We start from the raw sequence: 22,203 nt of genomic DNA on the forward strand, positions 1-22,203 counted from the left end.
CTGTTCTCGTCTCCCTTTTTCTGAGCTGCTCCTGAATTTCTCTTACACGACGTTTTTATTCCTCTGGGCTGCTCTCTCTGCGGCGTCCCGGGCAGGCCCTGCCTGTGCTTGCCAGGCGCCATGGTGACCGTCTCCCTGTTGAACCCGTGTGAGTCACCCCCCGTGAGTCCCATCTGCACGCGCAGTCCCCGGCGCCACGTCCCCCAAGGAAAACACTTCCTGGGCTGGTAATGTCTCAGAGCTGGAAGCAAGGCCTCAGGACTTGGTCTTCACTTGAGAGAGGAAATCTTTTCCAAGCTCCAGTCACTGTGTGCCCTTTGTCACAACGACCGCAGGAAGCAGAGAGCTGCGTGGACTACCGTGTGTTTCTTGTTTCTGTCATGGGAACAGTGGGGTCTTCGAGCCTGGCTCCCTGTCTCAGGTCTGCCTTCTTGAGGTATGAGTTCATTGCTTCTTCTGCAAGTCTGCCCCCTGAGCGGTGTCTGGAAGTCTCCCCGAGGCTCCCCTGCTCAGATAGGACATGCGCCGTCTGTCCTGCGAGGCTCGGGGAGTCGGCGGAGCCTCCCAAATTTTCGGTCGCGTTTGTCGTGGCCGTTGTGGCAGTTCCGCTGGAGTTGTTGAATTCCATGCGTGGTTTAATTTGTTCAAGTCATGGAATACTGAGGCTTTCTCCCATGAATGTGTTTTCCTAGCCCTCCCAAGAGGCCAGGGAGCAGCTTAGTGCTCGCTTCTCCCTGACTTTGGTCGGAATTGTGTGACATGAAGACAGGCGCTTCTGTGAACCTCGGGTGCATCCTTGGACTCGGGGCGTGGGGCCCGGTTGGCACTTTCCCTTGAGTGGTGGGCGTCTCTGGGCGACGTGTGTGTTCCTTGACCCTGCCGTGGACTCCAGCCTCGACAGACAGTTTTATCCCTAGTAGGAATCCTCTCCTGCCGGGGCCAGCTCTGTGGCCCTCCCTTGGCTGGGACCATTTTGTAACATTCTCGTTCGTTCTTCTTTTCGCCCTGAGCCCCAGTGAGGACTAGCCGCGTGCCGCTCTCAGCACGGGCACGACGAGTCCTGCGCTTAGTTGTGCTTCTGGGAGCCCCTGGGGGCGCGGCACCGAGGAGACAGCCGCTTCCCTCGGCAGATGGGCCCCAGCTGGGTGTCCTGAATTGTGGAACCTTCCCGAGATACAAAGATGAGAGCAGGACACCGCTCCGAGGGGCTCAGGGATCCATGAGGGGAGCCAGATGGAGGCAGAGAGAATGCATTCAGATGGGCAGATCGTAACACACACGGGGACATGCTGGAGAGGAAGGCAGACAGGAGGTCTGCTTCCTGCCTCCACCTGGAACACAGAAAGCCACACTGGGGTGGCCACAGTCACGGTGTCCCCAGCAAGAGGGCTGAACCCCTCACAGGGGAAGTCTCAGCCACCCAGTCGATCTAGGGGAGGTTCTCAAGGCAGAGAGGGCAGAGGACGGAAGCCGGGTTGTTGAGCACAGGTGGACTGTTGGCGAAGAAGGAGGGGGGCTGGGTGTGGTCTGTGCTTGGGAGCAGCTGGAGAGGGGACAAATGTGGGTGTTTAGCCCCGAGAACAGTTGCAGGTCTTAGAGTCCTAAAGAGCAAAGTGGCCTAATCAGACTTGGATTTCAGAAAGTTCTTCCTGGCAGCAACACGTCTGGTGCCTAGAAGGGGCGGCACCCAGGCACTCTCGCGTGTGTGGCCGTGGCGGCGTGGATGGGAGTGGCAGGTGCCTGGACGCCCAGTGGCATGGGAAGGAGGAAGCCGGCCAAGCCGAGGCTCCACGGCCATGGGCTTCCAGTGGGTAGCCCAGCTGTTGGGCAGAAGCGAGTCACGGAGTTTGGCTAGAGGGCTGAGACACGTGGCGTGTGGACGAAGGGGCGGATGGATAACAGCTCCAGTGAGTTAGAGTGTGGGGCAGGAGAGTGAGGTCGGCAGGTGCCAGCCTGGGCGGGGAGGGGAGGCTGTGGGCATGAAGAGCAGGTCAGGGGAGTGCGTGCACCCAGGCGCCGAGTGAGGCTGCCCGGAGGGTGCCGCCTACCATCCCTCGGGCCCCAGGGACCAGGGGAGCCTTGGAGGGGAGGCCGTAGCCCACGTCCCAGTCCCACCCGGTGCCACTGGGCCTGGAAGAGTAGAAGCGGGCTGGTTTCCGAGGCCCCGCGGGCACAGGCTGGTTTAATGGCCACCCCACGGGCTGCAGGAGAGGGCCCAGGGTGGGGGGGCACCGGAGGGAAGACTTGCCCCCGCCAGGACGCGAGCCTTGCAGCCCGGGACCCGCGCCCAGAGAGTGACTGCGCGCTTTGCATTGCAGTACACAGTGTATAGCCAAGCGAGCGCCGTGACCATTCCGGTTGCAATGGAGACAGACGGGCCTTTATTGGAAGATGTGCAGATGCTGAGAAAGGCCGCGAACGAAGAGGCTCGCCAGGTAACACGCACAGAGCGAAGCCGGGGCGCCCGTGGTGGGCTTGCCCGAGCCCGAGCACTGGAGCCCGGCCCGAGGGACGCGCTTTCCGTCGCTGCCTTCTGGGCGGGCTCCCCGGTCCGGGTCAGCTCACGGGAGGTACCTTGTCTGCACCTCAGGGAGCAAACGACTAGAAATCGTTGAGTCTCGAGGCTGCACCTGAGATGTGAGTCTTGTCTTCATTCCCCCCAGTAACGGTCTCAGCCGCTGACCGTCTCTGGAGCGTGAAGCCGAAGGCTTCGCAGAGTGGGAAGTGGCGTCATTCCACCGTCTTCCCCGTTAGCCTCCCGCTCGCGCTCTGGCCCAGGGATGTCCTCGGTCGGCCACAGGTGGGGCCAAGCCCCGTCTCCCTCCCCGACAGCAGAACGGCACTGCCTGGCGGGAAGGGGCCAGAGCTGGGGGCCTTGTCGAGGTGACTCCTGTGCTCAGGTGGTTTGTCCCCACGGCGGTGGGGGTACGTGTGCAGACCCCTACCCATCCAGAGACTGACTGCATTACCGAGCTGGGAACACGCAGACAGTGGGGGCTTCAAAGAGGGCAGGTGTCCCGCCTGTGCGTGAGGAGCCTGTCCTGGCCGTGTTTCTCTGGGGGGCGGGGGCCTTCCTGACTCTGGAACCTTGAGAATCCCTGACGACACCCAGCGCTAAGATTCCGAAGGGGCCGAGGTCGGGTGGCTGGACACAGGCGGAGTACCGATGCTCATGTCGTTCACAACTCGCTAGAGCAGAGGTTTTTAACTCGGGCAAATTTCACTCCCCACTTGATCAGACGGGACGGGGTGTCAGCGAGAGCACAGGCCCGCCACCGCCCAGACCACACTGTCCTGACTCGTGGCCACGAGCCCCGTGGGGCTGCTGAGCCCTCACAGCGTGGCCGTCTGTACCGAGCTGCGCTGACAGGCCAGAGCACAGGAACCCCCAGGCTCGACAGGAAGAAGCAAACGCAAAAGCATCTCATTCGTAATTTTTTACTCTTGCTTTATGTTGAAATGACATTTTGGATATATTGGGTTAAATTTTGAAACGCTGTTAAAATTCATTTCACCTATTGCTTTTTACTTTTTTAACGTGGCTACTAGGGAATTTGGAGTTCCATACTTGGAACATGTTTTGTTTTGTTTTTTTTCCCAACCGGATGGCATCAGTCCAGAGTTGTTTTGCACAGGGCTGCCCAGAGAGGCGGCTGCAGTGACCACCACGTGCATGCCCCTTCTTGCCCAGCCAGCTCCCAGCCTTAGCAGAAGATCAACACTTCAACACCAGAAATGCGGTGGGGAAACTCCGTAAACACCTAGTGGATGTCAGTGACTTATTTTGACTTAGTTCAGTTGGAGTCCATAATTGTTAGCAGTGAACAGATATAATAAAAACTCAAAAATCCCCATTTTTCTCTGTCCTCCCTATGGGGACATTGATTTTTCTGCTTCACTTTTTTTTAACTGGAAGAGGAATTTGAGGTCATTTTTTAAATTGCCATTTTGATTTTATGGCTTGAAGTGTACTAAAGACATGAGAGCTCGCCCAGTGCTTACAGACACAGATATCAAGCAGCACCCCTCGTACCAGGAGCCCTGCCCCGGAATCTGGGACATTAGAGGGGTTTTTTGTTGTGTCGTGTGTTTTGTTCTGTTTTGTTTAAAGATTTTATTATTTATTTATTAAGATTTTATTTATTTATTTATTATTAAGAGAGAGAGAGGGCATGAGCGGGGAGAAGGTCAGAGAGAGAAGCAGACTCCCCACAGAGCTGGGAGCCCAATGCGGGACCCTTGGATCATGACCTGAGCTGAAGGCAGACGCTTAACGACTGAGCCACCCAGGCGCACCACCACCTTAGTTTTTAAGTCGTGTAGACCTTTCAGCAATGGACAGGAAACTGATGGTTCATAAGCCAGTTCTGACACATTAATTATTTGGGGTTTGAAAGTTTGGGGGGGTTTTAGTCCATCCTTGACCCACTGAAGGTCATAATTAATGCTAGGAAAAGAATGGCCTATGTCCAAAACGTAAAGAACACGTAAATTATGGTCTTATTTATGATTCCTCTACGAGGGATCAAGTATTTGATCCAGAAGGCAAATCGAAATAGCATTCTCATCGTGAGTGGGAAGCGGCCCTGGTTGATCCATCCCGTGCCCTCGGCGGTGTGCGTCTTTCCCCGTAACACGAAAGGCTCAGTCTCTACTCATGCACCCACCTGGTTCTGACTGACACAAGGCAGACAGGTGGTTCCTGGAGAACTCCTGTAGCGTGTGTTTCCGTGACTCTTGCGAGGTGATGTAACTAACTTTTCTGCATAATAATTTCTTAGATCTCTACAATCACGCTCCTGAGTTGAAGACTCAATGGCATTAAAACACCCGTTCTCAGGGGCCCCTGGGTGGCTCAGTGGGCTAAGCCTCTGCCTTCGGCTCAGGTCATGATCCCAGGGTCCTAGGATCGAGCCCCGAGTCAGGCTCTCTGCTCAGCAGGGAGCCTGCTTCCCCCTCTCTCTGTGCCTGCCTCTCTGCTTACTTGTGATCTCTCTCTCTGTCAAATAAATAAATAAAAATCTTCAAAAACAAAACAAAACACCCGTTTTCCCCAAATTAATGTGATCTCAATCAGAACCCCAGCATACTTTTTTTTTAATGACATACGGATTCTAACATCCACATGGCAACACAAAGGACCCAGAATAGCCAAACAACTTTGAAAAAGGAAAGAACTGGAAGACTAATACCATCTGATTTTAAGGCTTGTTACAGATTTTGGTGAGTCCATTGAATCCAGCCCCATTTCAAGCCAACTAGGTGAAGATATTTCTAGTGCAGTCTCGTAGGTATAATATTTGATATAATAGACTCTCCTGAATTTGAAAAATGTTGGAGTCCTGTATCCTGAAAATCTCAAAACACCATTGTTAAAGCAAAGAGAAAAATACCTCGATGCGGGAGAACTTGATGTGCACAATTTGGAGACCAAATTGCATAAAAAGTTATAGCTAAAAATTAAAGTCTGAGTATTTTCAGGGCCCTTTTAATTTTATCTCTGGCTAATTTTATTTTCCAAAAATAATTTCCACATTTCTTTAAAATGACTTGAATGTTGGCCAGGATGGGACACATGGGAGAGGTAAATGGCAGAGGAGGGGAGGAAGTGGGGTGCGGTTGGTTGGAATTCTGTGGAGAAATTAGGTATTGATGTGTCAGAACCATAATTTGCATTTTTATTTTGGGGGAGGGGGGCAGGGAGGAGCTTGTCTAACCCTCCATGGAACATCCAAAGAGAAGTAGTAAATTTCATGTGAATGACATTTATACCGGAGACGTTTAAAATGTTAACAATTCTCATTTTTAACAGTCGGTCGGGAGAAAAGCAGTGTCAAGCACGCAGATAAGGAAGGTGTAGAGAGACGGAAAGGTGGGCAGTGAAGGTACTCCTTACTCCATACATAGAGTGTGTTTAAGGCTTGTATGCTTAGGACAAGACTTGACAAATAATGCTATGTACGTGAAGTATTTTCCCTTTTCTCCCTGTCATTCCAGCTGCTGATGGTAAAGACAAATCTGGTCTCTTGAGACATTTTGGGGGTTAGCTGTGTCCTCAGCTGCGTAGTAAAAACGTGCGGGATTATGTTCGCCCCCTTCGTGTCCTGCTCCCACTTCCTACATGGAAACTCAAGCCTCGTAGATCTGCCCACACGCGGCAGACGGAGGCCGTGCCTCACGCTCCACCTGCTTACCGCGTCGGCCCACGGCCCACACGCCCCCCCTCCCAGCCTGCCCCTTCGGGGTGACCGTGCGCACGCCCTGTCGTCCTTCCCCGCCTGCTGTCTTTCTGATCTTTCTCCTCTTGTCACGCTCTGCCTGACACCCCAGTCCGAGATGCCCGTGCGGGAAGCCCGGCGCATCGGCCCGGTGTCCTCGCAGATGTTCCCAGGTCCTGTGTGTTCTCTGCATTTGCATTTCTGGTTCCAGTTCCCCAGTTTCGACCGTGGCCTTTTTCTGCTCACCGGTTTCTCTCCTCGGAATGCCTGTTTCGGCAGGGGTGAACTATACCGAGTCTGTAAAAGTCTGGGTGTGGCTTGGCTTCGCTTGGCTTTGTTTTCAGAGTAGAATTGTTCCCTCTTGGGTTCCTTGCGGGCCAAAAGCAAACACGCCCGGCGCTGTGCCCCTCACAGCCCCCTGATGGGGGTGCTTCTCCCAAAGCCGCCGGCACTAATCTCCAGGGACAAAAAGCCAGACTCCGGCCTCTCCCATGAATGAGTGTGAATATTCACGTCACATTTCTAGAAATATTCCCAGAACATCACACAAGGCTCTTTCTAAACCTTGATGTCCCTGCCTTTTCCACAGATAAATCTGCAAAGAACCCTGAGAAATACTTAGCTCTGCAAAAACGTGAACTTTCCACGTTTGGCTTCTGTGGGTTCTAGAATTGCTTCGAAAAGCCAGGAGAAGTGTACTTTACGCAGAGGTTAGATATCCCCAGACTCTGAGAGGTGGCTGTGGTTTTGTCCCTTTTGTTGTCAGACGATTGACTTGAAATGAATTTTCTCTGATAAGGCTTTTGTTCACTACCACGGAAGTCAGTCCGTTCTCTTTAAAGTCTGTCTCGTCAATGGAGACGCCAAGCAGAAGCGCTTGCTTCTGGCTGAAGTGTAGAGCTCATTGGCAGTCCTCTGGTGCCTACGCTGTGTTCAGATGATTTCCGTGGCTTGTCTTGTTTCAGAAATACTGGTACGGATGCCCTGGCCCTGCCCCGAAACCGACGGACTTGTTCACCTGTTACTTACGGGAACGGGTGCCTTCGTATAAACACCCTGTATTAACACCCCCCACCCCGCTTCTGTAGCAGACACAGTTCTCTAAATCCTTGTGCAAAACTAGGATTTTTTTTTTTTTTTTAAGTAAAACCACAATGTCCTAAACCTCAGGAAGACAATGTTGTGGAGGAGGGAATCTTTTATTTCTTATTCTTAATACTAGGAAATTTTATGTGCATAATTAAGTACCATTTTTTTTTGAAGTTCTAGCGGGTTTGTTCCCCGAAGTGACCCACATAATGCCTCTTACTCTAAGGACCTTTTTTTCAAATTGAATAGACGTTTTGGACCTTTTCTTTAAATCCAGTTTCAATGTGGTTTTCATTCATTGTTTTTATTTCCCTCCAGAGGAAATTTCCATTTTCCGAACGGCTTCTGTAATGGCCACGGCCACAAAGATGCCTTCAGTAGCATTCACTGTAATGGGGTTTTGCTATTGAGGACATTTCCTAGAACTGGTGAATTGCAAAAAACAGAGGTACCGAGTACTTGGTACGGAACTACACTTTTCTAGGAACCCAAACTGCCAGTGTTTTGTGCACACCGTCCTTCCCACTAGCCGCTAGGTCACTGCCGGTGGCCACGCCCGGTTTGGGGCGCTTGTTCCTCTGTCGGCCTTAGAATATGGGTGCTGGGCACCCGGCTCACGGCTGCCCTTTGACTTAGCACGCAGACATGAGCTCCGTCCTCCGACGGCTTCACTCGTAGCCAACGCCGCTGCCTTTGTAATTCCAGGCACAGAAAGATCTGAAGAAGGACCGGCCTGTCGTGCGCCGCAAGTCCGAGCCGCCTCAGGACCGCCACACCAAGAACGCCTTGGAGGCTCACTGCAGAGCTGACGAGCTGGTCTCCCAGGACGGGCGCTAGCCCCCCGGAGGACCGCTGCGGCCTGGGGGTGCCTGTTCTCTCCCGGATTCTGTAGAAAGTACATCCTTTTTGTGCCATACAAATCAGTTACACTCAGAGTCAGAGCTTTCTTCGACCCCGTTCTGTAGGCAATAATGCACTTCTGCCTCAGCTCGAGATTAGGAGTTCAAACAATGGTGGCTTCTCGGAGGGGTCAGCAGAGCCGAGGGCTGCCGGCCGCGTCCCCCGCGAGTGGGCCCAGCCCCGGCGCAGCCCCCGTAAGACTGTGTCCCAAAATCAGAGCTAAGGAGAGCACCCTGGTCATCCTCTTCACGTTCTACCCGACCGGAATTCGTGATCATTTATACAAGTGGTTCTATGGTAATATCACTGTTCTGCAAATCAAAGGAACACTTTAAAAAAGTATTACCTATTTCTGAAGACTTTACCAACCTTTTCCGTTGTTTCTCCATGATTGTTACGCCAGTAGTTTCTCTCTCTCTCTTTCTTTCTCTCCTCCTCTCTTTCTTTTTCTTCCTTTCTTTTTATCTCACTGAGATGGTTATTTGCTGTCCTCGTTCTAACATGACTTACTAAGAAAAGTGACATGACAATCCTCGGCCGCCGTGTTTTCAGGTGACGTCTGTGCACTGTCACCTCTTTCGTGTACTGCTGAAGCCATATCTCCAAGCCTGGGGCCCAGCACCAGGGAACCAGGAGTTAAGCTCACAAGAGAAACTTACCTTAAAAGAGAGCTTTCTCCGCCTACCTTGACTGGAATTGGAATTTTCAAATGATGTGTCCCCCCCTCTTTTTTGGTTTGTTGTTTTTTTTTTTGTTTTTTTTTTGGTTTGTTTGCAGACTTTTATTTTCTCTAAACATTGTTGCCCTTTCACAAGGCTCTAGAATTAATAAAGTTATCATCTCTGAGAATCCATTTTCTACATTTTATAAAAGGTCAGAACGAGATCATCTTGAGTCGGGCCAGATCTTGGCCCATCACGAGCTGCAGCCTGCCTCTGGGTGGAAAGTAACAAGAGTGCCCCGGTCCGTGCAGGGCGCCGCCCTGGTGTCCCCTGGCTGCCGGGACGTGGTCCCCAGGCGCCAGTGGGCGGCGGCGGCAGCGGCAGTGCGAGGGCTTACTGTGACCCTGTCCAGGTGAACAGAGCACACGTTATAAACACCTCATGAGAGAAATACAGCATCTAAGTCCCCATTGGTCTTCAAATGCTGCTGTTAAATTTCATGGACTTCCTTGCATGTGTCTAGCTTTTCGTTTGGAATGGAATAGCACGAGGAGAAAAACCTCTACCCTTAGTGCTTCGTCTGCTCTGTATCTCTCTCAGGGTGGCCCGTGTTTTGACTTATTTATCCTGCTTGAGAGCTGTTGGAGACGCGTCCCTATTCTGAACAAATGACTCTAGTTTCTCTTGTCTCTGGCATAAGACAAGATTAAGTTCATGTTAAATGTCTTGATGCATAAAAAGATAAAACATGGCTTCTTTTATTTTAATCGAGGTCTCGGGTGTCCACGGAAACGTTGTGGAAAGCAGACACGGTTCCCCGGCCGTGGTGCCTGCTGCCCCTGGTATCACTTACGTCCACACACAATGTTGATTTCCTTGTGTCCCTGGAGGAAGGTCATGGCGGGGTGGAGGGGTCTGGGCTAGGAGCCAAGTCAAGTACTAACTAAAAAGATTGCCCCAGCTGAAAGTGGGAAAGGCCACTTTTCGAGAAGAAACACTTCCTGAGAAACTTGACAAGTAATCTATCCATTTTACCATTATGAAATCTATAATTTAAAAAAAGTTTAGATGCCTTTTCCTTTTGAAGGAAAGAGGGTGCTTTTTATTGTATAAAGCAGCGTCTTCTGTATTTTGATATACCATTGTTTGAACTTCCGTCTTTAGCTGATAGATTCTCAAATATCCTTGATTTTGGATGTTCAGTATGTGTGTGAGAGAGGGTTCTAGGAAGACTCTCTTCTGCCCTAGGTAAAAAGCAAAATATCCACAATTTGGGTGACTGTATAAAGCTCAGCCTGTAAGAACACCTTTCTGTCTAGGTTTTATTTCTGCTCTTTATTGAAGACAAACATTCACCAAAAAGGGGGGGGGGAGTTTTGAGAGAGACTAATTTTCTTTGACAAGACTATTATTTAATATTTTGGCCTATTAAAGTTTTCCTAGTTAGTACTCAGATTCCCTGTGCTAATTGTTCAACTTATATATTATTATATAGATACACTGTTTATTCTGTACCAAACTGATTTCAAAAAGTACTACATTGAAAATAAACCGGTGACTGTTTTTCTTCATAAAGTTCTGCGTTCGGCTTCTTCACTCTTTCCAAAATGTATCTGTACATCAGAAATGTCACTATTCCGAGTGTCTTTTTAGTGTGGCTTTAGTACGGCTTCCTTTTAATATTGTACATACATTGTATCTTTGTTTTATGGTAACAAGTAATAAAAATGTAGACTTCATATTTTGTACAAAATGTCCTATGTACAGAATAAAAAAAGTTCATAGAAACAGCAAAAATAGGTAAGTGGCACAATTATTTTTCTTTAGAGGATATCTGTAACTTTACGCTCTGGTGAAATGTTAAGTACCTACATATTTTTTAACATTTTGTAATTCAAGACTTTTTGTTCTGACATTGTTTATGAAGAGAAAACTTCATACACGTGCCATTTAATATGCTCTTTTATCCAATTTAAAAAAAAAAAAAACTCTAAAAATGGTGTATTATATGGACTAAATAAAGAACATGTGAATTTTATTGCTCATCATGAAACTAAATTTAGCCATGGTGTCAGGCCAGCCGGGCCTGGCGGGTTAGCAGGCCTCCCTTTGGGCAAGAGAACATCCTCGCTGGGGCCGGCGACCGGGAGACAGGGAGCAGAGGCCCCAGCCCAGCGTCCCCGGCTCGCTCCGTGAGTTCGTGGCTCACCTCCCTTGGGGAATAAAGTAGAGGTGCCTTTCTCCGCCCCCACTCATCTTTGAGGAGGCAAACATGAGTCAGAGCACAATTTATAGAAATGGAATTATCTGAGCCCGAATCATGATGCTTAAAATGATTCTTGAAAAGAAACCGGTGTCTTGCAGACAGAGTAGAATCACAGGGAATCCGAATCCAGGGTCTCAGCTCACCCACCCCTTCCTGATGGGGAACCTCAGTCTCGCTGAGGCTGTGAGCGAAAAGTCAACAAAGGAGGCCAAGACTCAAGGTGTCTCCTTGAGCCATTGCCACAAGCCACCCATGTCCTTGGCCACCACGCTGGGTCGACATTCCAGCAGGCAAGAGGTGACCTGTGCACCTCCGTACCCGTCTCCGTCACTTGGTCTCCCAAGGCCCTTCTGGTGGGGAGTACGGGACACGTGGCTCTGGAGCTGGGGCGTGTGGCAGGGCTGAGCCCATGGTCACTCCGTGGGGCAGTTCGGTGAGCCGCACGTACCCCACTTCATGCAGGACACCCTAAATGTGGCGCCACTAGGAGCTGGCCGTGACCTCGGACCAGGCGTCCCTTGCCCCCCATCCTGGAATCGGGGAAGCGCTGCGTCTGGTAGCATCTGTGGGTCGGGGACCCCGATGGAACTCAGGAGGTGTGCGCGCGCCCCAAGTCCGGTGTCGCACGGCTCCTGTGTGAGGCTGGCAGGTGGACCCCGCTCTGTGCCTCCTTTATGAAGCACCTGCCCCGGGGCCGCTGGAGGCGGTGCGGGCCCACTCGGTCCTCACGCCCGCCGGAGCCTCTGCCGCGGGTCCCCTCCTTGACGGGTGAGGACGGGCACGCAGAGGACAAGTCACTTGCCCGAGGTCACAGAAGTACCGAGTGGCGCCAGGTTTCAGCCCATGCAGCGTGGCCGCGGAATCACCCCCACGTCCCCCTCCCCTTGTCACACCGAAGGAACACCTGGGTCCCGCGGAGCCGGGGGCGCGGGGCAGGGGGCCGCCAACACACGCGGGAGGGCTTCTGACCGTGCCCTTCACTTCTGGAACTGGAGGAACCCGCAGACCAGCCCGTCCCGCGGCCCTCACGCACGCTGCAGAAGCTGCTTCCATAAGCTTAGGGTTCGCCATGGTTTCGAGTCGGGAAACTCCGACACGTTCTCCAGCTTCAGCCCTTTGGAGACCACCGGCTCGCGAGTCAGCTTGGGGACCCAGAAACGTGTCAGAACCTCCGCTGCCCTTTGTTGATACAAGTGCTTTTACGGAAGAGTTCACTCGGGGGAAAGTGGGCTCCACGATCCAAAAGTTTGAAATCCACCAAGACTGACTTTTTTAGAGAAGGAGATGGGAGGGGGAGAGGCAGACGGCGCCCCACTCTGGCCCGCAGGCTCCGGTCTCTGTGCTTTTTGCAAAAGCGTGACGAAAATCGCACGGCACTTTGCAGGAGTGGAGGGAAGAATCTCTAATTCATCTTTTCTTTAAAGATTTTCTTTATTTGAGAGAGAGACGAGCAGTGAGGACGGACAGAGGGAGAGTGAAAGAGAAGCAGACTCCCCACTGGGCAGGGAACCCGATGTGGGACTCGGTCCCAGGACCCGGACATCATGACCTGAGCCACCCAGGTGCCCCCCGAATTGATCTTTCTTCTGATCAGGGGAAACACGGCCTGGTTTCCTCCTGTGGGCCGTTAGAAACAGCTCGCTAAATTTCAGCTGGAGCTGAACTCAGCTTCGTGGTTTATTTTATAGGTTGACACAGAACCGATTACTAGTCAGTCACAAGAATTTTCTGACCCATCTTTTTTTTCCCCAGTTTTCCTGAGTTGCACTAGGCCCTCAGCTGGGTGTCAGTCCCAGGTGCAGTGGACTCACGCAGTCTTCTGACCACGGTAAGTCTAGTTAACCCCCGCCTCCTGGCTTAGTGACCCCAAAGAAAGCCACCCAGGTTCCTGTAGTGAGAGCAGCCAGTGAGAGACACTCAGGTGAACACCCCATTGTCTGGGGAGCAACAGCGAGCAGGGCGCCCACAGAGCTTCGAGGAACCCCTGGAATCAGGCACGTTCAGGAAATCCCTTTTATGCAGTGGGTCTGGTCCCGGAGGCGTCTCATGGAGGTGCTCGATCTCTTCCTGTCTCTCCCACATGTGCACCCCGACCCGCTCACGCCGGCACCACGCACAGAGTTGGGCTGTGGGTCCCCGGGCGTACTGGGGGGCCTGGGCACTTAAAGTGTCATGCTGAGGGGTCAGCCCTAAGGTTCCCTGTCCGCCTCGCTCAGGTGTGGTCACCTCATCAGCGCCTTCGTTACTGTCTCCAAAATGCATCTTGGAGAACTCGGCCTCCAGTGGAATGTGGATGTAAGGGCACCTGGTAACCAGCGAGGGCCCCTTTCCTCCAGGGTTTTCTCCTGGAGCCCTTCGTGCCGCTAACGCATGGCGGAGGAGTGTACCTTCCCCACATGCCGAAGGAGAGGGGTTTCGACCTTACGAAAAGCGGGTCCTCGGTCATGAAGTCAGCCCAGGGTGAGCGTGCCACCCGAGGCTCGGCCACCAGAGCAGGGATGCCTCCTGAGCAAGAAGGGATCCTGAGGCTGGGCCTCTCGCGAGCCGGAACGCCAGGCACAAAATTCAGGCCGACTCCCGAGGCCACATTCACGGGCTGCTCTCGAGCTGAAAAGCAAATGGCATCTCTAAGAAGTCCTGCCATTCCATAGGGCGCCTGGGTGGCTCGTGGGTTAAAGCCTCTGTCTTCAGCTCAGGTGATGATCTCAGGGTCCTGGGATCGAGCCCCGCATCGGGCTCCCTGCTCAGCGGGGAGCCTGCTTCCCCCCCAGCCCGCCTGCCTCTCTGCCTACTTGTGATCTCTGTTAAATACATAAGTAAAATCTTTAAAAAAAAAAAAAAAAATTCTTACCATTCCATGAATTGTTTTCTTTTGTTCGATGCTGTCAAAATCCAGATGATTCTGTGGCGTGAGTTTGTGCTGGGAGAGCCAGAGGTTGCTTCTTCCTGAATCATGTCCTCACGAGTTTCAAAAAGACCAGGATAAAAAGCCCGCCACGTGGAGTGACCCGTGAGTGAAGCCCCAGCGCGAGAGCAGGTCAGGGTCAACCAGCACGACAGACAGAGGAATGGGCTTACAAGAGCCTGCGGGCGGCCTGGTGGCACCAACGGGGATGGCCGAAGGGCTGCTTTCACGTGGGGGATGTCCCCAAGACCACCATGGGTGCAGTAACTCCCTGGAAGGACCCAGAAGGAAGCAAAACTGCTGTACCCTTGGTCGCCCTTTATGACCGCCAGGGACACAGGTTAAGGTCAGCAAGAGGAAAGGCCGCCTCGGGCAGGGCCCACTTGCCCTCTCCCTAAGGTCACTCCTCCTGCCAGCAGCTCCACATGCATGGGGCCAACCAGGGAAAAGCCCAGAGAAGAGTGTGGGTGTCCGGGGTTTCAGGGGGACCAGTCACACTTGCAGGGGACTCCAGACACTGGGCTGACAGTGCAGTCCACAACCACACCCCAGATCCCGATGTTACTGAGGACTGGCCGGCGTGGCCTTAAGGCCCCAGGGAGACAAAAAGCGCCATCTGGCAGGACTTCCCCAGGGCTCGGGCCGGCCTGCCAGGAGCTGGGGCAGCGGCCAACCCTCTCCTGGGGCAAGGGGATCCCTTCATCACATCACAATCCTTGCAGACAGGGAGCCGTAAGTGCAGAGAGGTTCACTCACAGTCAAGGTCACAGCCGGCAAGGGCACAGCCACATGCAACCATGGGCAGCCAGCCAGAGGAGGGGCCCGTTAACCCACTGAGAAGGTAGAGGATTTGGAGACAAGGCAACCTGCTGGTGGAAAAAGACCCTAAAACATATGTGCTGCTCTCGGCAGCCCTGGGGGGAGCCACTCAGTACCCTGAAGTGGCTAAGAGGTGACTCGTATTCAGCGTCAAAGGGAAGTAAACACGGGAGCCATACTTCACGTTCAGGCACATTCACTGCTCCACTGGCCCCGGGTACCAGCAACGTCAGGGCCCAGGCAAAGTCTCTAGAAGGCAGGAATCTCAATCCCATTCATTCATTCACAGCATAATGGATACCATGGGCCCCCTCCCCAAACTAGAATGGAGTCAATTAACAGACACTGGCGTCTTCTCCTACTAGCATTTTCTCCAGCCTGGACACTGGCATGACTTCAGGTCCCAGCAGGCACAGCATCGGTGAGGAGACCCAGGGCCCCAGAGGCTCCAGCAGCATAGAGCAGAGCCTGGACGGAACCCGCATCTCCCAGCCCCCGGGGCCAATGTGGTCCCAAGGTGAGACCCGGTCTCCAGCTAAGTGACGCCGGGCCCGGTGTCAGATCTCTGCTGACCAGACTCGGGCCCCCATCACCAGTCTGCACGCTAGTGCTGAGCATGACAGTGCCTCCATGTCCTCATCACGGCATGACAAACGGCCAACAGAGGCCGGTCCCTCAGAAAATGAATGGCGTTAAAGCCTTATCCTTTATCGAACGTACTTTCCCTCCTCTTTGGGTTCTAAACTCTACCTTCCCAAACCGGTAAATGTTCATAGTAGTTTCTTTTATAATTCCTGCAGTTGGCAATAAAACAGACAAACAAACTTGAAAACAGTTGGCAATACAGTGCCCCCCCATCCCCCCAGAAAGTGTTAATAATACAATAGTGATTGGCCTCCTGACCTGTGAAATCCAGAATTCTAGAAACCTTGGTCTACCTCAAAGCCCTGTTTTACAGAAAATGAAGTCAGCTCAGAGAAAAAAGCCCCTCACTAGGGAGTGCTACAACCCAGCTGGTTGAACATGGGTTTTGGGGGTTTTTTTTCCCAAGATTTTATTTATTTGAGAGAGTGAGAGCATGAGCAGGGGAGGGGCACAGGGAGAGGGAGGGAGAATCTTAAGCAGACTCCACACTGAACATGGAGCCAGATACCAGGCTCAGTCTCACGCCCCTGAGATCATGACCTGAGGTGAAATCAAGAGTTTGATGCTCAACCCACTGAGCCGCCCAGGAGCCCCGGGTTGGACGTGTTTAATCAGACCTCAGAGTCCTGGACTTGGGGCAGTCCTTTCTGCATTCTTTCTAGGTTGTGGAATTTTTTTTTTATTAATTTTTTATTTTTTCAGCATAACAGTATTCATTATTTTTGCACCACACCCAGTGCTCCATGCAATAGGTTGTGGAATTTTTTTAAATGTCTCTAGGAATTGCATATTCAAAAGATTTATTTGAGATAGATAGTGAGCCTCTTATGAGAACACTTTCACTTTACTAAGTAAAAATTCAGATATTTCCCAAATAGAAAAATTTTCCCATATCAAAACCTGAGTTTCTCAGAACACTTGGAAAAAGCCTTTGGAATCATTTTCAGTCTGTTGTAGAGGATGGACCAGAAATGCTCAGTCATCCATAGCCACACATTTTCTGTCTTAAAAAAAAAAAAAAAAAAAGGGGGGGGCGCCTGGGTGGCTCAGTGGGTTAAGCTTCTGCCTTCGGCTCGAGTCATGATCTCAGGGTCCTGGGATCGAGCCCCACATCAGGCTCTCTGCTCAGCAGGGAGTCTGCTTCCCCCCGCCCTCTGTCTGCCTCTCTGTGTACTTGTGATTTCTCTGTCAAATAAATAAACAAAATCTTTAAAAAAAGAAAAGTGCCCATATTTTCCACCAGTTGACCTTATAAAACTTGGGTACAAAAAAGAAAAAAATCAAAATGAAACCCAGCCTCCCAGAGTGAAGATCTGACCTAAATGAGGACAGAAGAATTCCAATGAACAGAAGTCTGGACCTGTGGACACGGGGGCATCAGGGTGCCTGGGATGACCTTGACACCCATGGCACTCAGGATCAGGGTGGGCAGGACCGGCCACTCCTGCCTGCCTTGCCAGCCCCGCCCTGCAGCTGTCTCCATCTGGTGGGGCACAGCCCACCCTCGCGGCCACACCAGAAACCCAGCCTGGAGTCTTCCCCACACCGGGACACACCTCTCTACCCGCCCCGCCCCAGCTTTGCTCCCGCACTTCCCTTAATGGCATGAGAGCCCTCTCTCCAGGAGCATCTCAAAACAGTGATCTCATCACCCTCTTGTTTAAACCCCTCGAATGGCTTCCCGTGGCACTCAAATGAAACCTGATCTCCTTCCCAGAGGCTCCAGGGTCTCTCTGATCTGACTCCTGTCAACATCTGCAGCCACCTCTGGCCCACGTCCCACGTGTTCTGTCACCGGCCTCCCTCTCTCACCTCTTTCCCACCTCAGGGCCTTTGCACCAGCCATCATTGCCCACCCCATCCCCAGAGTAGCATGGCTGACTTTCTTCTCTCCTGCATAGGTAAACGTCAGTGTTTTCTCTTCAGAGAGGCCTTCTCTGACCACCCTGTCAAAATTGGGAACTCGTTTCCTTCTGAGCCCTGATACAAGCTGTAATTCGAGTTGCTCCTTAGTTGAGTGCCTCTGCCAGTAGACAGGGACCTCGGTTGCTTTTTCATTGTGTTCCCAGTGCTCAGCTCCATCCCCACACAACAGAGTCCTTTGCTCACTGGTTAGGTGGGTGAGGGTGCACGGGGCTAGGACACACACCAGGGACTGGCCGTGTGCCTACAGCAGAAAGGGTTGTAGGGGAGAGGATACTTGCCCATTGCAACATTTGCGTGGTCAACATGATGGTGCTAAAAAGCAACACAGACATCCTTGCTTCTGTGTAACCAGAACAGCCCAACAAATCACGCTCAGCTGTAAGTATCATGACAGGGAGTGGGCAGGGTGATGGGGGGCAGGGCTTCCCCTGGGCTCCCCCCATGAGAGTGAGGGATGTTCCAAGCAAAGGGACGCACACAGAGATCAAGGGATGGGGGAGGCATGAAGGTTTTTTTTGTTTGTTTGTTTGTTTGTTTGTTTGTTTTAAAGATTTTATTTATTTATTTGACAGACAGAGATCACATGTAGGCAGAGAGGCAGGCAGAGAGAGAGAGAGAGAGAGAGAGAGGAGGAAGCAGGCTCTCCACTGAGCAGAGAGCCCGATGTGGGGCTCGATCCCAGGACCCCGAGATCACGACCTGAGCCGAAGGCAGAGGCCTTAACCCACTGAGCCACCCAGGTGCCCCCGAGGCATGAAGTTTGCTGGAGCTAGGCTGTCACCAGAGTGGCCAGGTAGAGTGGCCATGAAATGAGGCTGCAGCCTTCTCTAGGGCTGGGTCACTGAAGCCCATCAATTCTTTTAAGGGATTTGGACTTCAGCCTAGAAGCAGGGAGAAGGTATGAAAGAATTCTGCGCAGGGGGTCAATAAGATTAGAGGTGGCAGCTGACACTTAAGCCCCTCAAGTGGAATGTAAGCTGAGGATGGGGGTCACAGGCAAGGGAACGAGGGTGGCTGAGAGGCACAGAACCCCCATGGGTATGAAGTCCCCGCTGCTGCTTGGACTGGGGTGTCCAGGCTGGGACCGAGCATTGCCAAGACCAAGTGAGGCAAAAAAAGAAGGAAAGAAGATCTAAATAAAATAATAAGGTGGATAGTGCAAGTGGACATTAAACTCTAGTCTTTATTAACTTTTTTTTTAAAGATTTTATGTATTTAGGGGCACCTGCGTGGCTCAGTTGGTTTAGTGTCTGCCTCTGGCTCAGATCATGATTCTGGAGTCATGGGATCAAGTCCTGCATCAGGTTCCCTGCTCCATGGGAAGCCTGCTTCTCCCTCTCCCACTGCCTGCGGCTCCCCCTGCTTGTGCTCACTTGCTCTGTCAAATAAATAAATAAAATCTTAAAGGGAGAAAAAAAAAAAAAGCTTAGGCACCCCTAACTCTAGTCTTTAAACCAGAGAGCACTGCTTTTCAAGTTCACCTGCAACATTTATGAAAATTGATCATACACTATGCCACAAAAATCTGAAATTCCAAACAGAATAATGCAACATTACCCTGATCACCATGTGACAAAACTGGAAATTAAGAACAAAATTTCCTCAAAGGTCTTTCCACATAGAAATTTTTAAGCCACTAAGTAACTCTAAGATCGAGAATGTAAATTTGATGCAGCATTTCTAAAAATTATAGTAACAAAACTATGACATATCAGAATCTATTAGATGCAGCCAACATTGTACTCAGAAGTAAATTCATAGCATTCAAAATCCATATCAAAAATATTTAAGTAACTTAAATTTCCAACATAAAAAGCTGCGTAACTGAGAACCTGGGTGGCTCATTTGGTTAAGTGTTCAACTTTTGATAAGAGCTCAGATCACGATCTCAGTGTCATGAGATCAAGCCCCATGTTGTGCTCTCCATTCATTGGGGAGTTTTCTTCTCTCCCTCTCCCTTGCCCTCCCCCTGTTCTCTCTGTCTCTCTCTGTCTCTCTTAAATAAATCTTTTTTTTTAAGATTTTATTTATTTATTTGAGAGAGAGACAGTGAGAGAGAGCATGAGCAAGGAGAAGGTCAGAGGGAGAAGCAGACTCCCCATGGAGCCGGGAGCCCGATGCGGGACTCAATCCCAGGACTCCGGGATCATGACCTGAGCCGAAGGCAGTCGTCCAACCAACTGAGCCACCCAGGCGTCCCTTAAATAAATCTTTAAAAAAATTTTAAAGGGGTGTCTGGGTGGCTCATTCCGTTAAGCATCTGCCTTCAGCTCAGGTCATGATCCCATGGTCCTGGGAGTGAGCCTCGCAAGGGGCGCCTTTTGGAGGTAGTTAGAACTTAGGTGTCCAGGAATGCAGAACATGCCCTTCTCATATTCCCTCTGCCTTCAGCTCTGATGTGTACCCAGCCATGACCAGTGCAGAGACATGAAGACCTGACATCTCTCTCTGACTTGCCATATTGTTCAAAGTTCAAAAAGAACAATAAAAGAAAGTTTGCTTCCAATCCTCTGTGCCCTTCCCCCACAACACCAGCCAGCCACCCAGTTCAACTCCCATGGGGCAAACCGTGTCTCCAACTTGTGTATCTTTCCAGAAGTTATTTTCTATGTCTATAAGTCAGTATTTTTTGAGTTATAGCATTCTATTGTATCCCCTAAAACCCAAAGACAGTGTCACCTATTATTAATATTACTAGGATCTCTTTATCAGGCAGAACCTGAGGCCTAGGGAGCTGGGTGAACTGCCCAAGGTCAGCCGGCAGTACAATTCAGGGTCTGAATCCAGGGACGGCTCTCTGACCTGGGCAGGCCTCTGGGTCTTGCTCTGCCCTTGAACCTGCTCTTCCAAGTCCCCTTTGTGTATGCTCTCTCTGCCTCCCTCTGTCCCTTTGCCCTCCCTTTCTTCCATCCCTCTCTCTGCTGTAATCACGTACAAATTCTCATCTACCTGGAAGGCTGACCTTGAGTAAGGGGTGGAGTCCAACCTGCATACTTCACAGAGGGACCAACCTAGACCCAGAAAGGCTCCGGAAGCCTTCAGGTTTCTGCTCCCGAACTTTGCTCGGCTGTTTCCCGCCTGCCCAACTCCCTGCTGTCCTCCCCCGCCTCAGGCGGACGGCCATCGGGCCACCGGGCTCTGGCTGCAATCAGAGGCGTCTTCCAAAAACGCCCCCCTCGCCAGTCTGCCCTCTGCCCAACAACCCTCCCAGGCTCAAAACGCGGGCTTTGCTACTTCTCTAGTTTCCTCCAGTGACGAGCGCACCTGCCCCGACTCGATCAGCTCCTTATCCTTCAGCGGGCCTGCCCCAGCCATTCACAGGCTCAGTCGGTGCCCGACAGAAAGATGAAAGAACAAACATCCGTGGTCCCAGCGGGGAAGAGTGCCACCAAAACGGTGCAGGGGACGCACGCGTTCCTGCGGGACCAGACGGGGATGTGTGCACAGGGCTGTTGGGAGAAGTGCGGCGAGGACACTCTCGGCCATCTCGCGGCGTCCGCGGCAGACGCCGCTGGGCCGCGCGGTGCCGATCGGCGTCGGAATCTGATGAAAGCCACCCGCCACCATCAACAGGGGCACCCACAGCCCACCCTGCATGTACTGTTAAGGGGGTCCCAGCCCCCAGAAGCCCAGCCAAGGACCACAGCCTAAGTGTCCCTAGTCCGCCTGGAACAATAAAAGACACGTGAGAACTAGGAGCACAAGCCAGGCCACGACGAACGTGAGGAAGAAGAGCGGCTTCGCGACAGGAGCGGCAAGGACGCGCCTACCGAGGGGACAAGTGTCAGAGGCAGGGGAAGGGGACGGTGGGAGGCCCCTGCGTCCACGCTAAGACATTTGCCCCATTCTGCAGAAACAAGACAAAAGGACGGATGCCAGCAAAGCTTCCAGGGCGAGAGGCGGCCTAACCTCACGGCCCGGCTCAGAAAAATGACGCAAGCGGCGCGCCGGGTTCACCCTCAAACGCAACAGCCCCACTCCCGCGCCGTGCACCGTGAGACTACAGGCCGCAGCCCGACGCCAAATCTCGCGGGAGTGCGAGATTCACGCGGGTAACAGGTGGGCGGGGAGGGACTACCAAGACTTCCCCGCCTCCGCGCAAAGTCCCGCCCCCTGGCTGGGATGGGCCAGTCCCAAGTCCCCCCCACCCCGCCCGTCCGGCCGCAGGGATTGGTCTCAGAGATCATGTGACCGAGCGGGCTTCGGGAGCACGTGATCGCGCCGCTTCTCGGACACGTGATCTCTGCGGCGGCGTTCTCGGTTTGTCTGTGGCGAGAGAGTCCTGGAGACCTAGACCTGGCACCGGAATTGGGGGTCGCGGAGCTAGAGGGCTTCCCGCCGCAGCCGGCCACTGCGCCGGGCCCAGGCGAGCCGGTCGGTCACTTGCTAAGTGAAGAGCCCGCCTCCTGGGCCTGCGGGAGGCGGCGTGGACCTGCGCCGCCGTGTGAAGCAGACCCATGGCCTGAACGGCGGACCGGCGGTCTCGGAAGGCTGACCGTGCTTCGGGGTGTTGAGCAGAGCCTCTGCCCGTGGCCCGCTTCAGCCCAGGTTGTGTGGCGGACCGCGTGGCTTTCCTTCTGGGACGGGTAGGACCCATGTGAGTGAGCCTGAAGACGGGGCTGGCTCTGTTCCATAATTCCTGAGCCGGGCAGCGGCCGGTCGGCGAGGAGGGAGGAGCTCCGGGGGCTGTAGACGGTGCAAGGCCGTGTAGACTGACGTGGGCCAGAAAAGGAAATTCCTGGCAGAGAGCGGGTTGTTTCAGGCAGGGTCACA

The 22,203-nt window shown here is 52.5% G+C and overlaps 1 protein-coding gene across 8 annotated transcripts in view; it reads left to right on the plus strand.

The window, feature by feature from the left end:
- Positions 1 to 10,912, plus strand: part of PPP2R5C (protein phosphatase 2 regulatory subunit B'gamma) — a 123,689-nt gene extending 112,777 nt beyond the window's left edge. For 4 of the 8 annotated variants that reach the window (XM_047737653.1, XM_047737654.1, XM_047737659.1 and 1 more), the window contains 2 exons: positions 2,319 to 2,435; positions 8,013 to 10,912. In XM_047737653.1, coding sequence (XP_047593609.1) covers positions 2,319 to 2,435; positions 8,013 to 8,144 — 249 coding nt within the window. In that variant the 3' untranslated portion in view covers positions 8,145 to 10,912. Of the gene's footprint in view, positions 1 to 2,318; positions 2,436 to 5,812; positions 5,886 to 8,012 lie in introns of all 8 variants that reach the window. The other 4 variants (XM_047737658.1, XM_047737660.1, XM_047737655.1 and 1 more) reach the window with 3 other exon arrangements.
- The last annotated feature ends 11,291 nt before the right edge of the window (positions 10,913 to 22,203 follow it).

Source organism: Lutra lutra, chromosome 7 (assembly GCF_902655055.1).
Source record: "Lutra lutra chromosome 7, mLutLut1.2, whole genome shotgun sequence".
Taxonomy (NCBI): domain Eukaryota; kingdom Metazoa; phylum Chordata; class Mammalia; order Carnivora; family Mustelidae; genus Lutra; species Lutra lutra.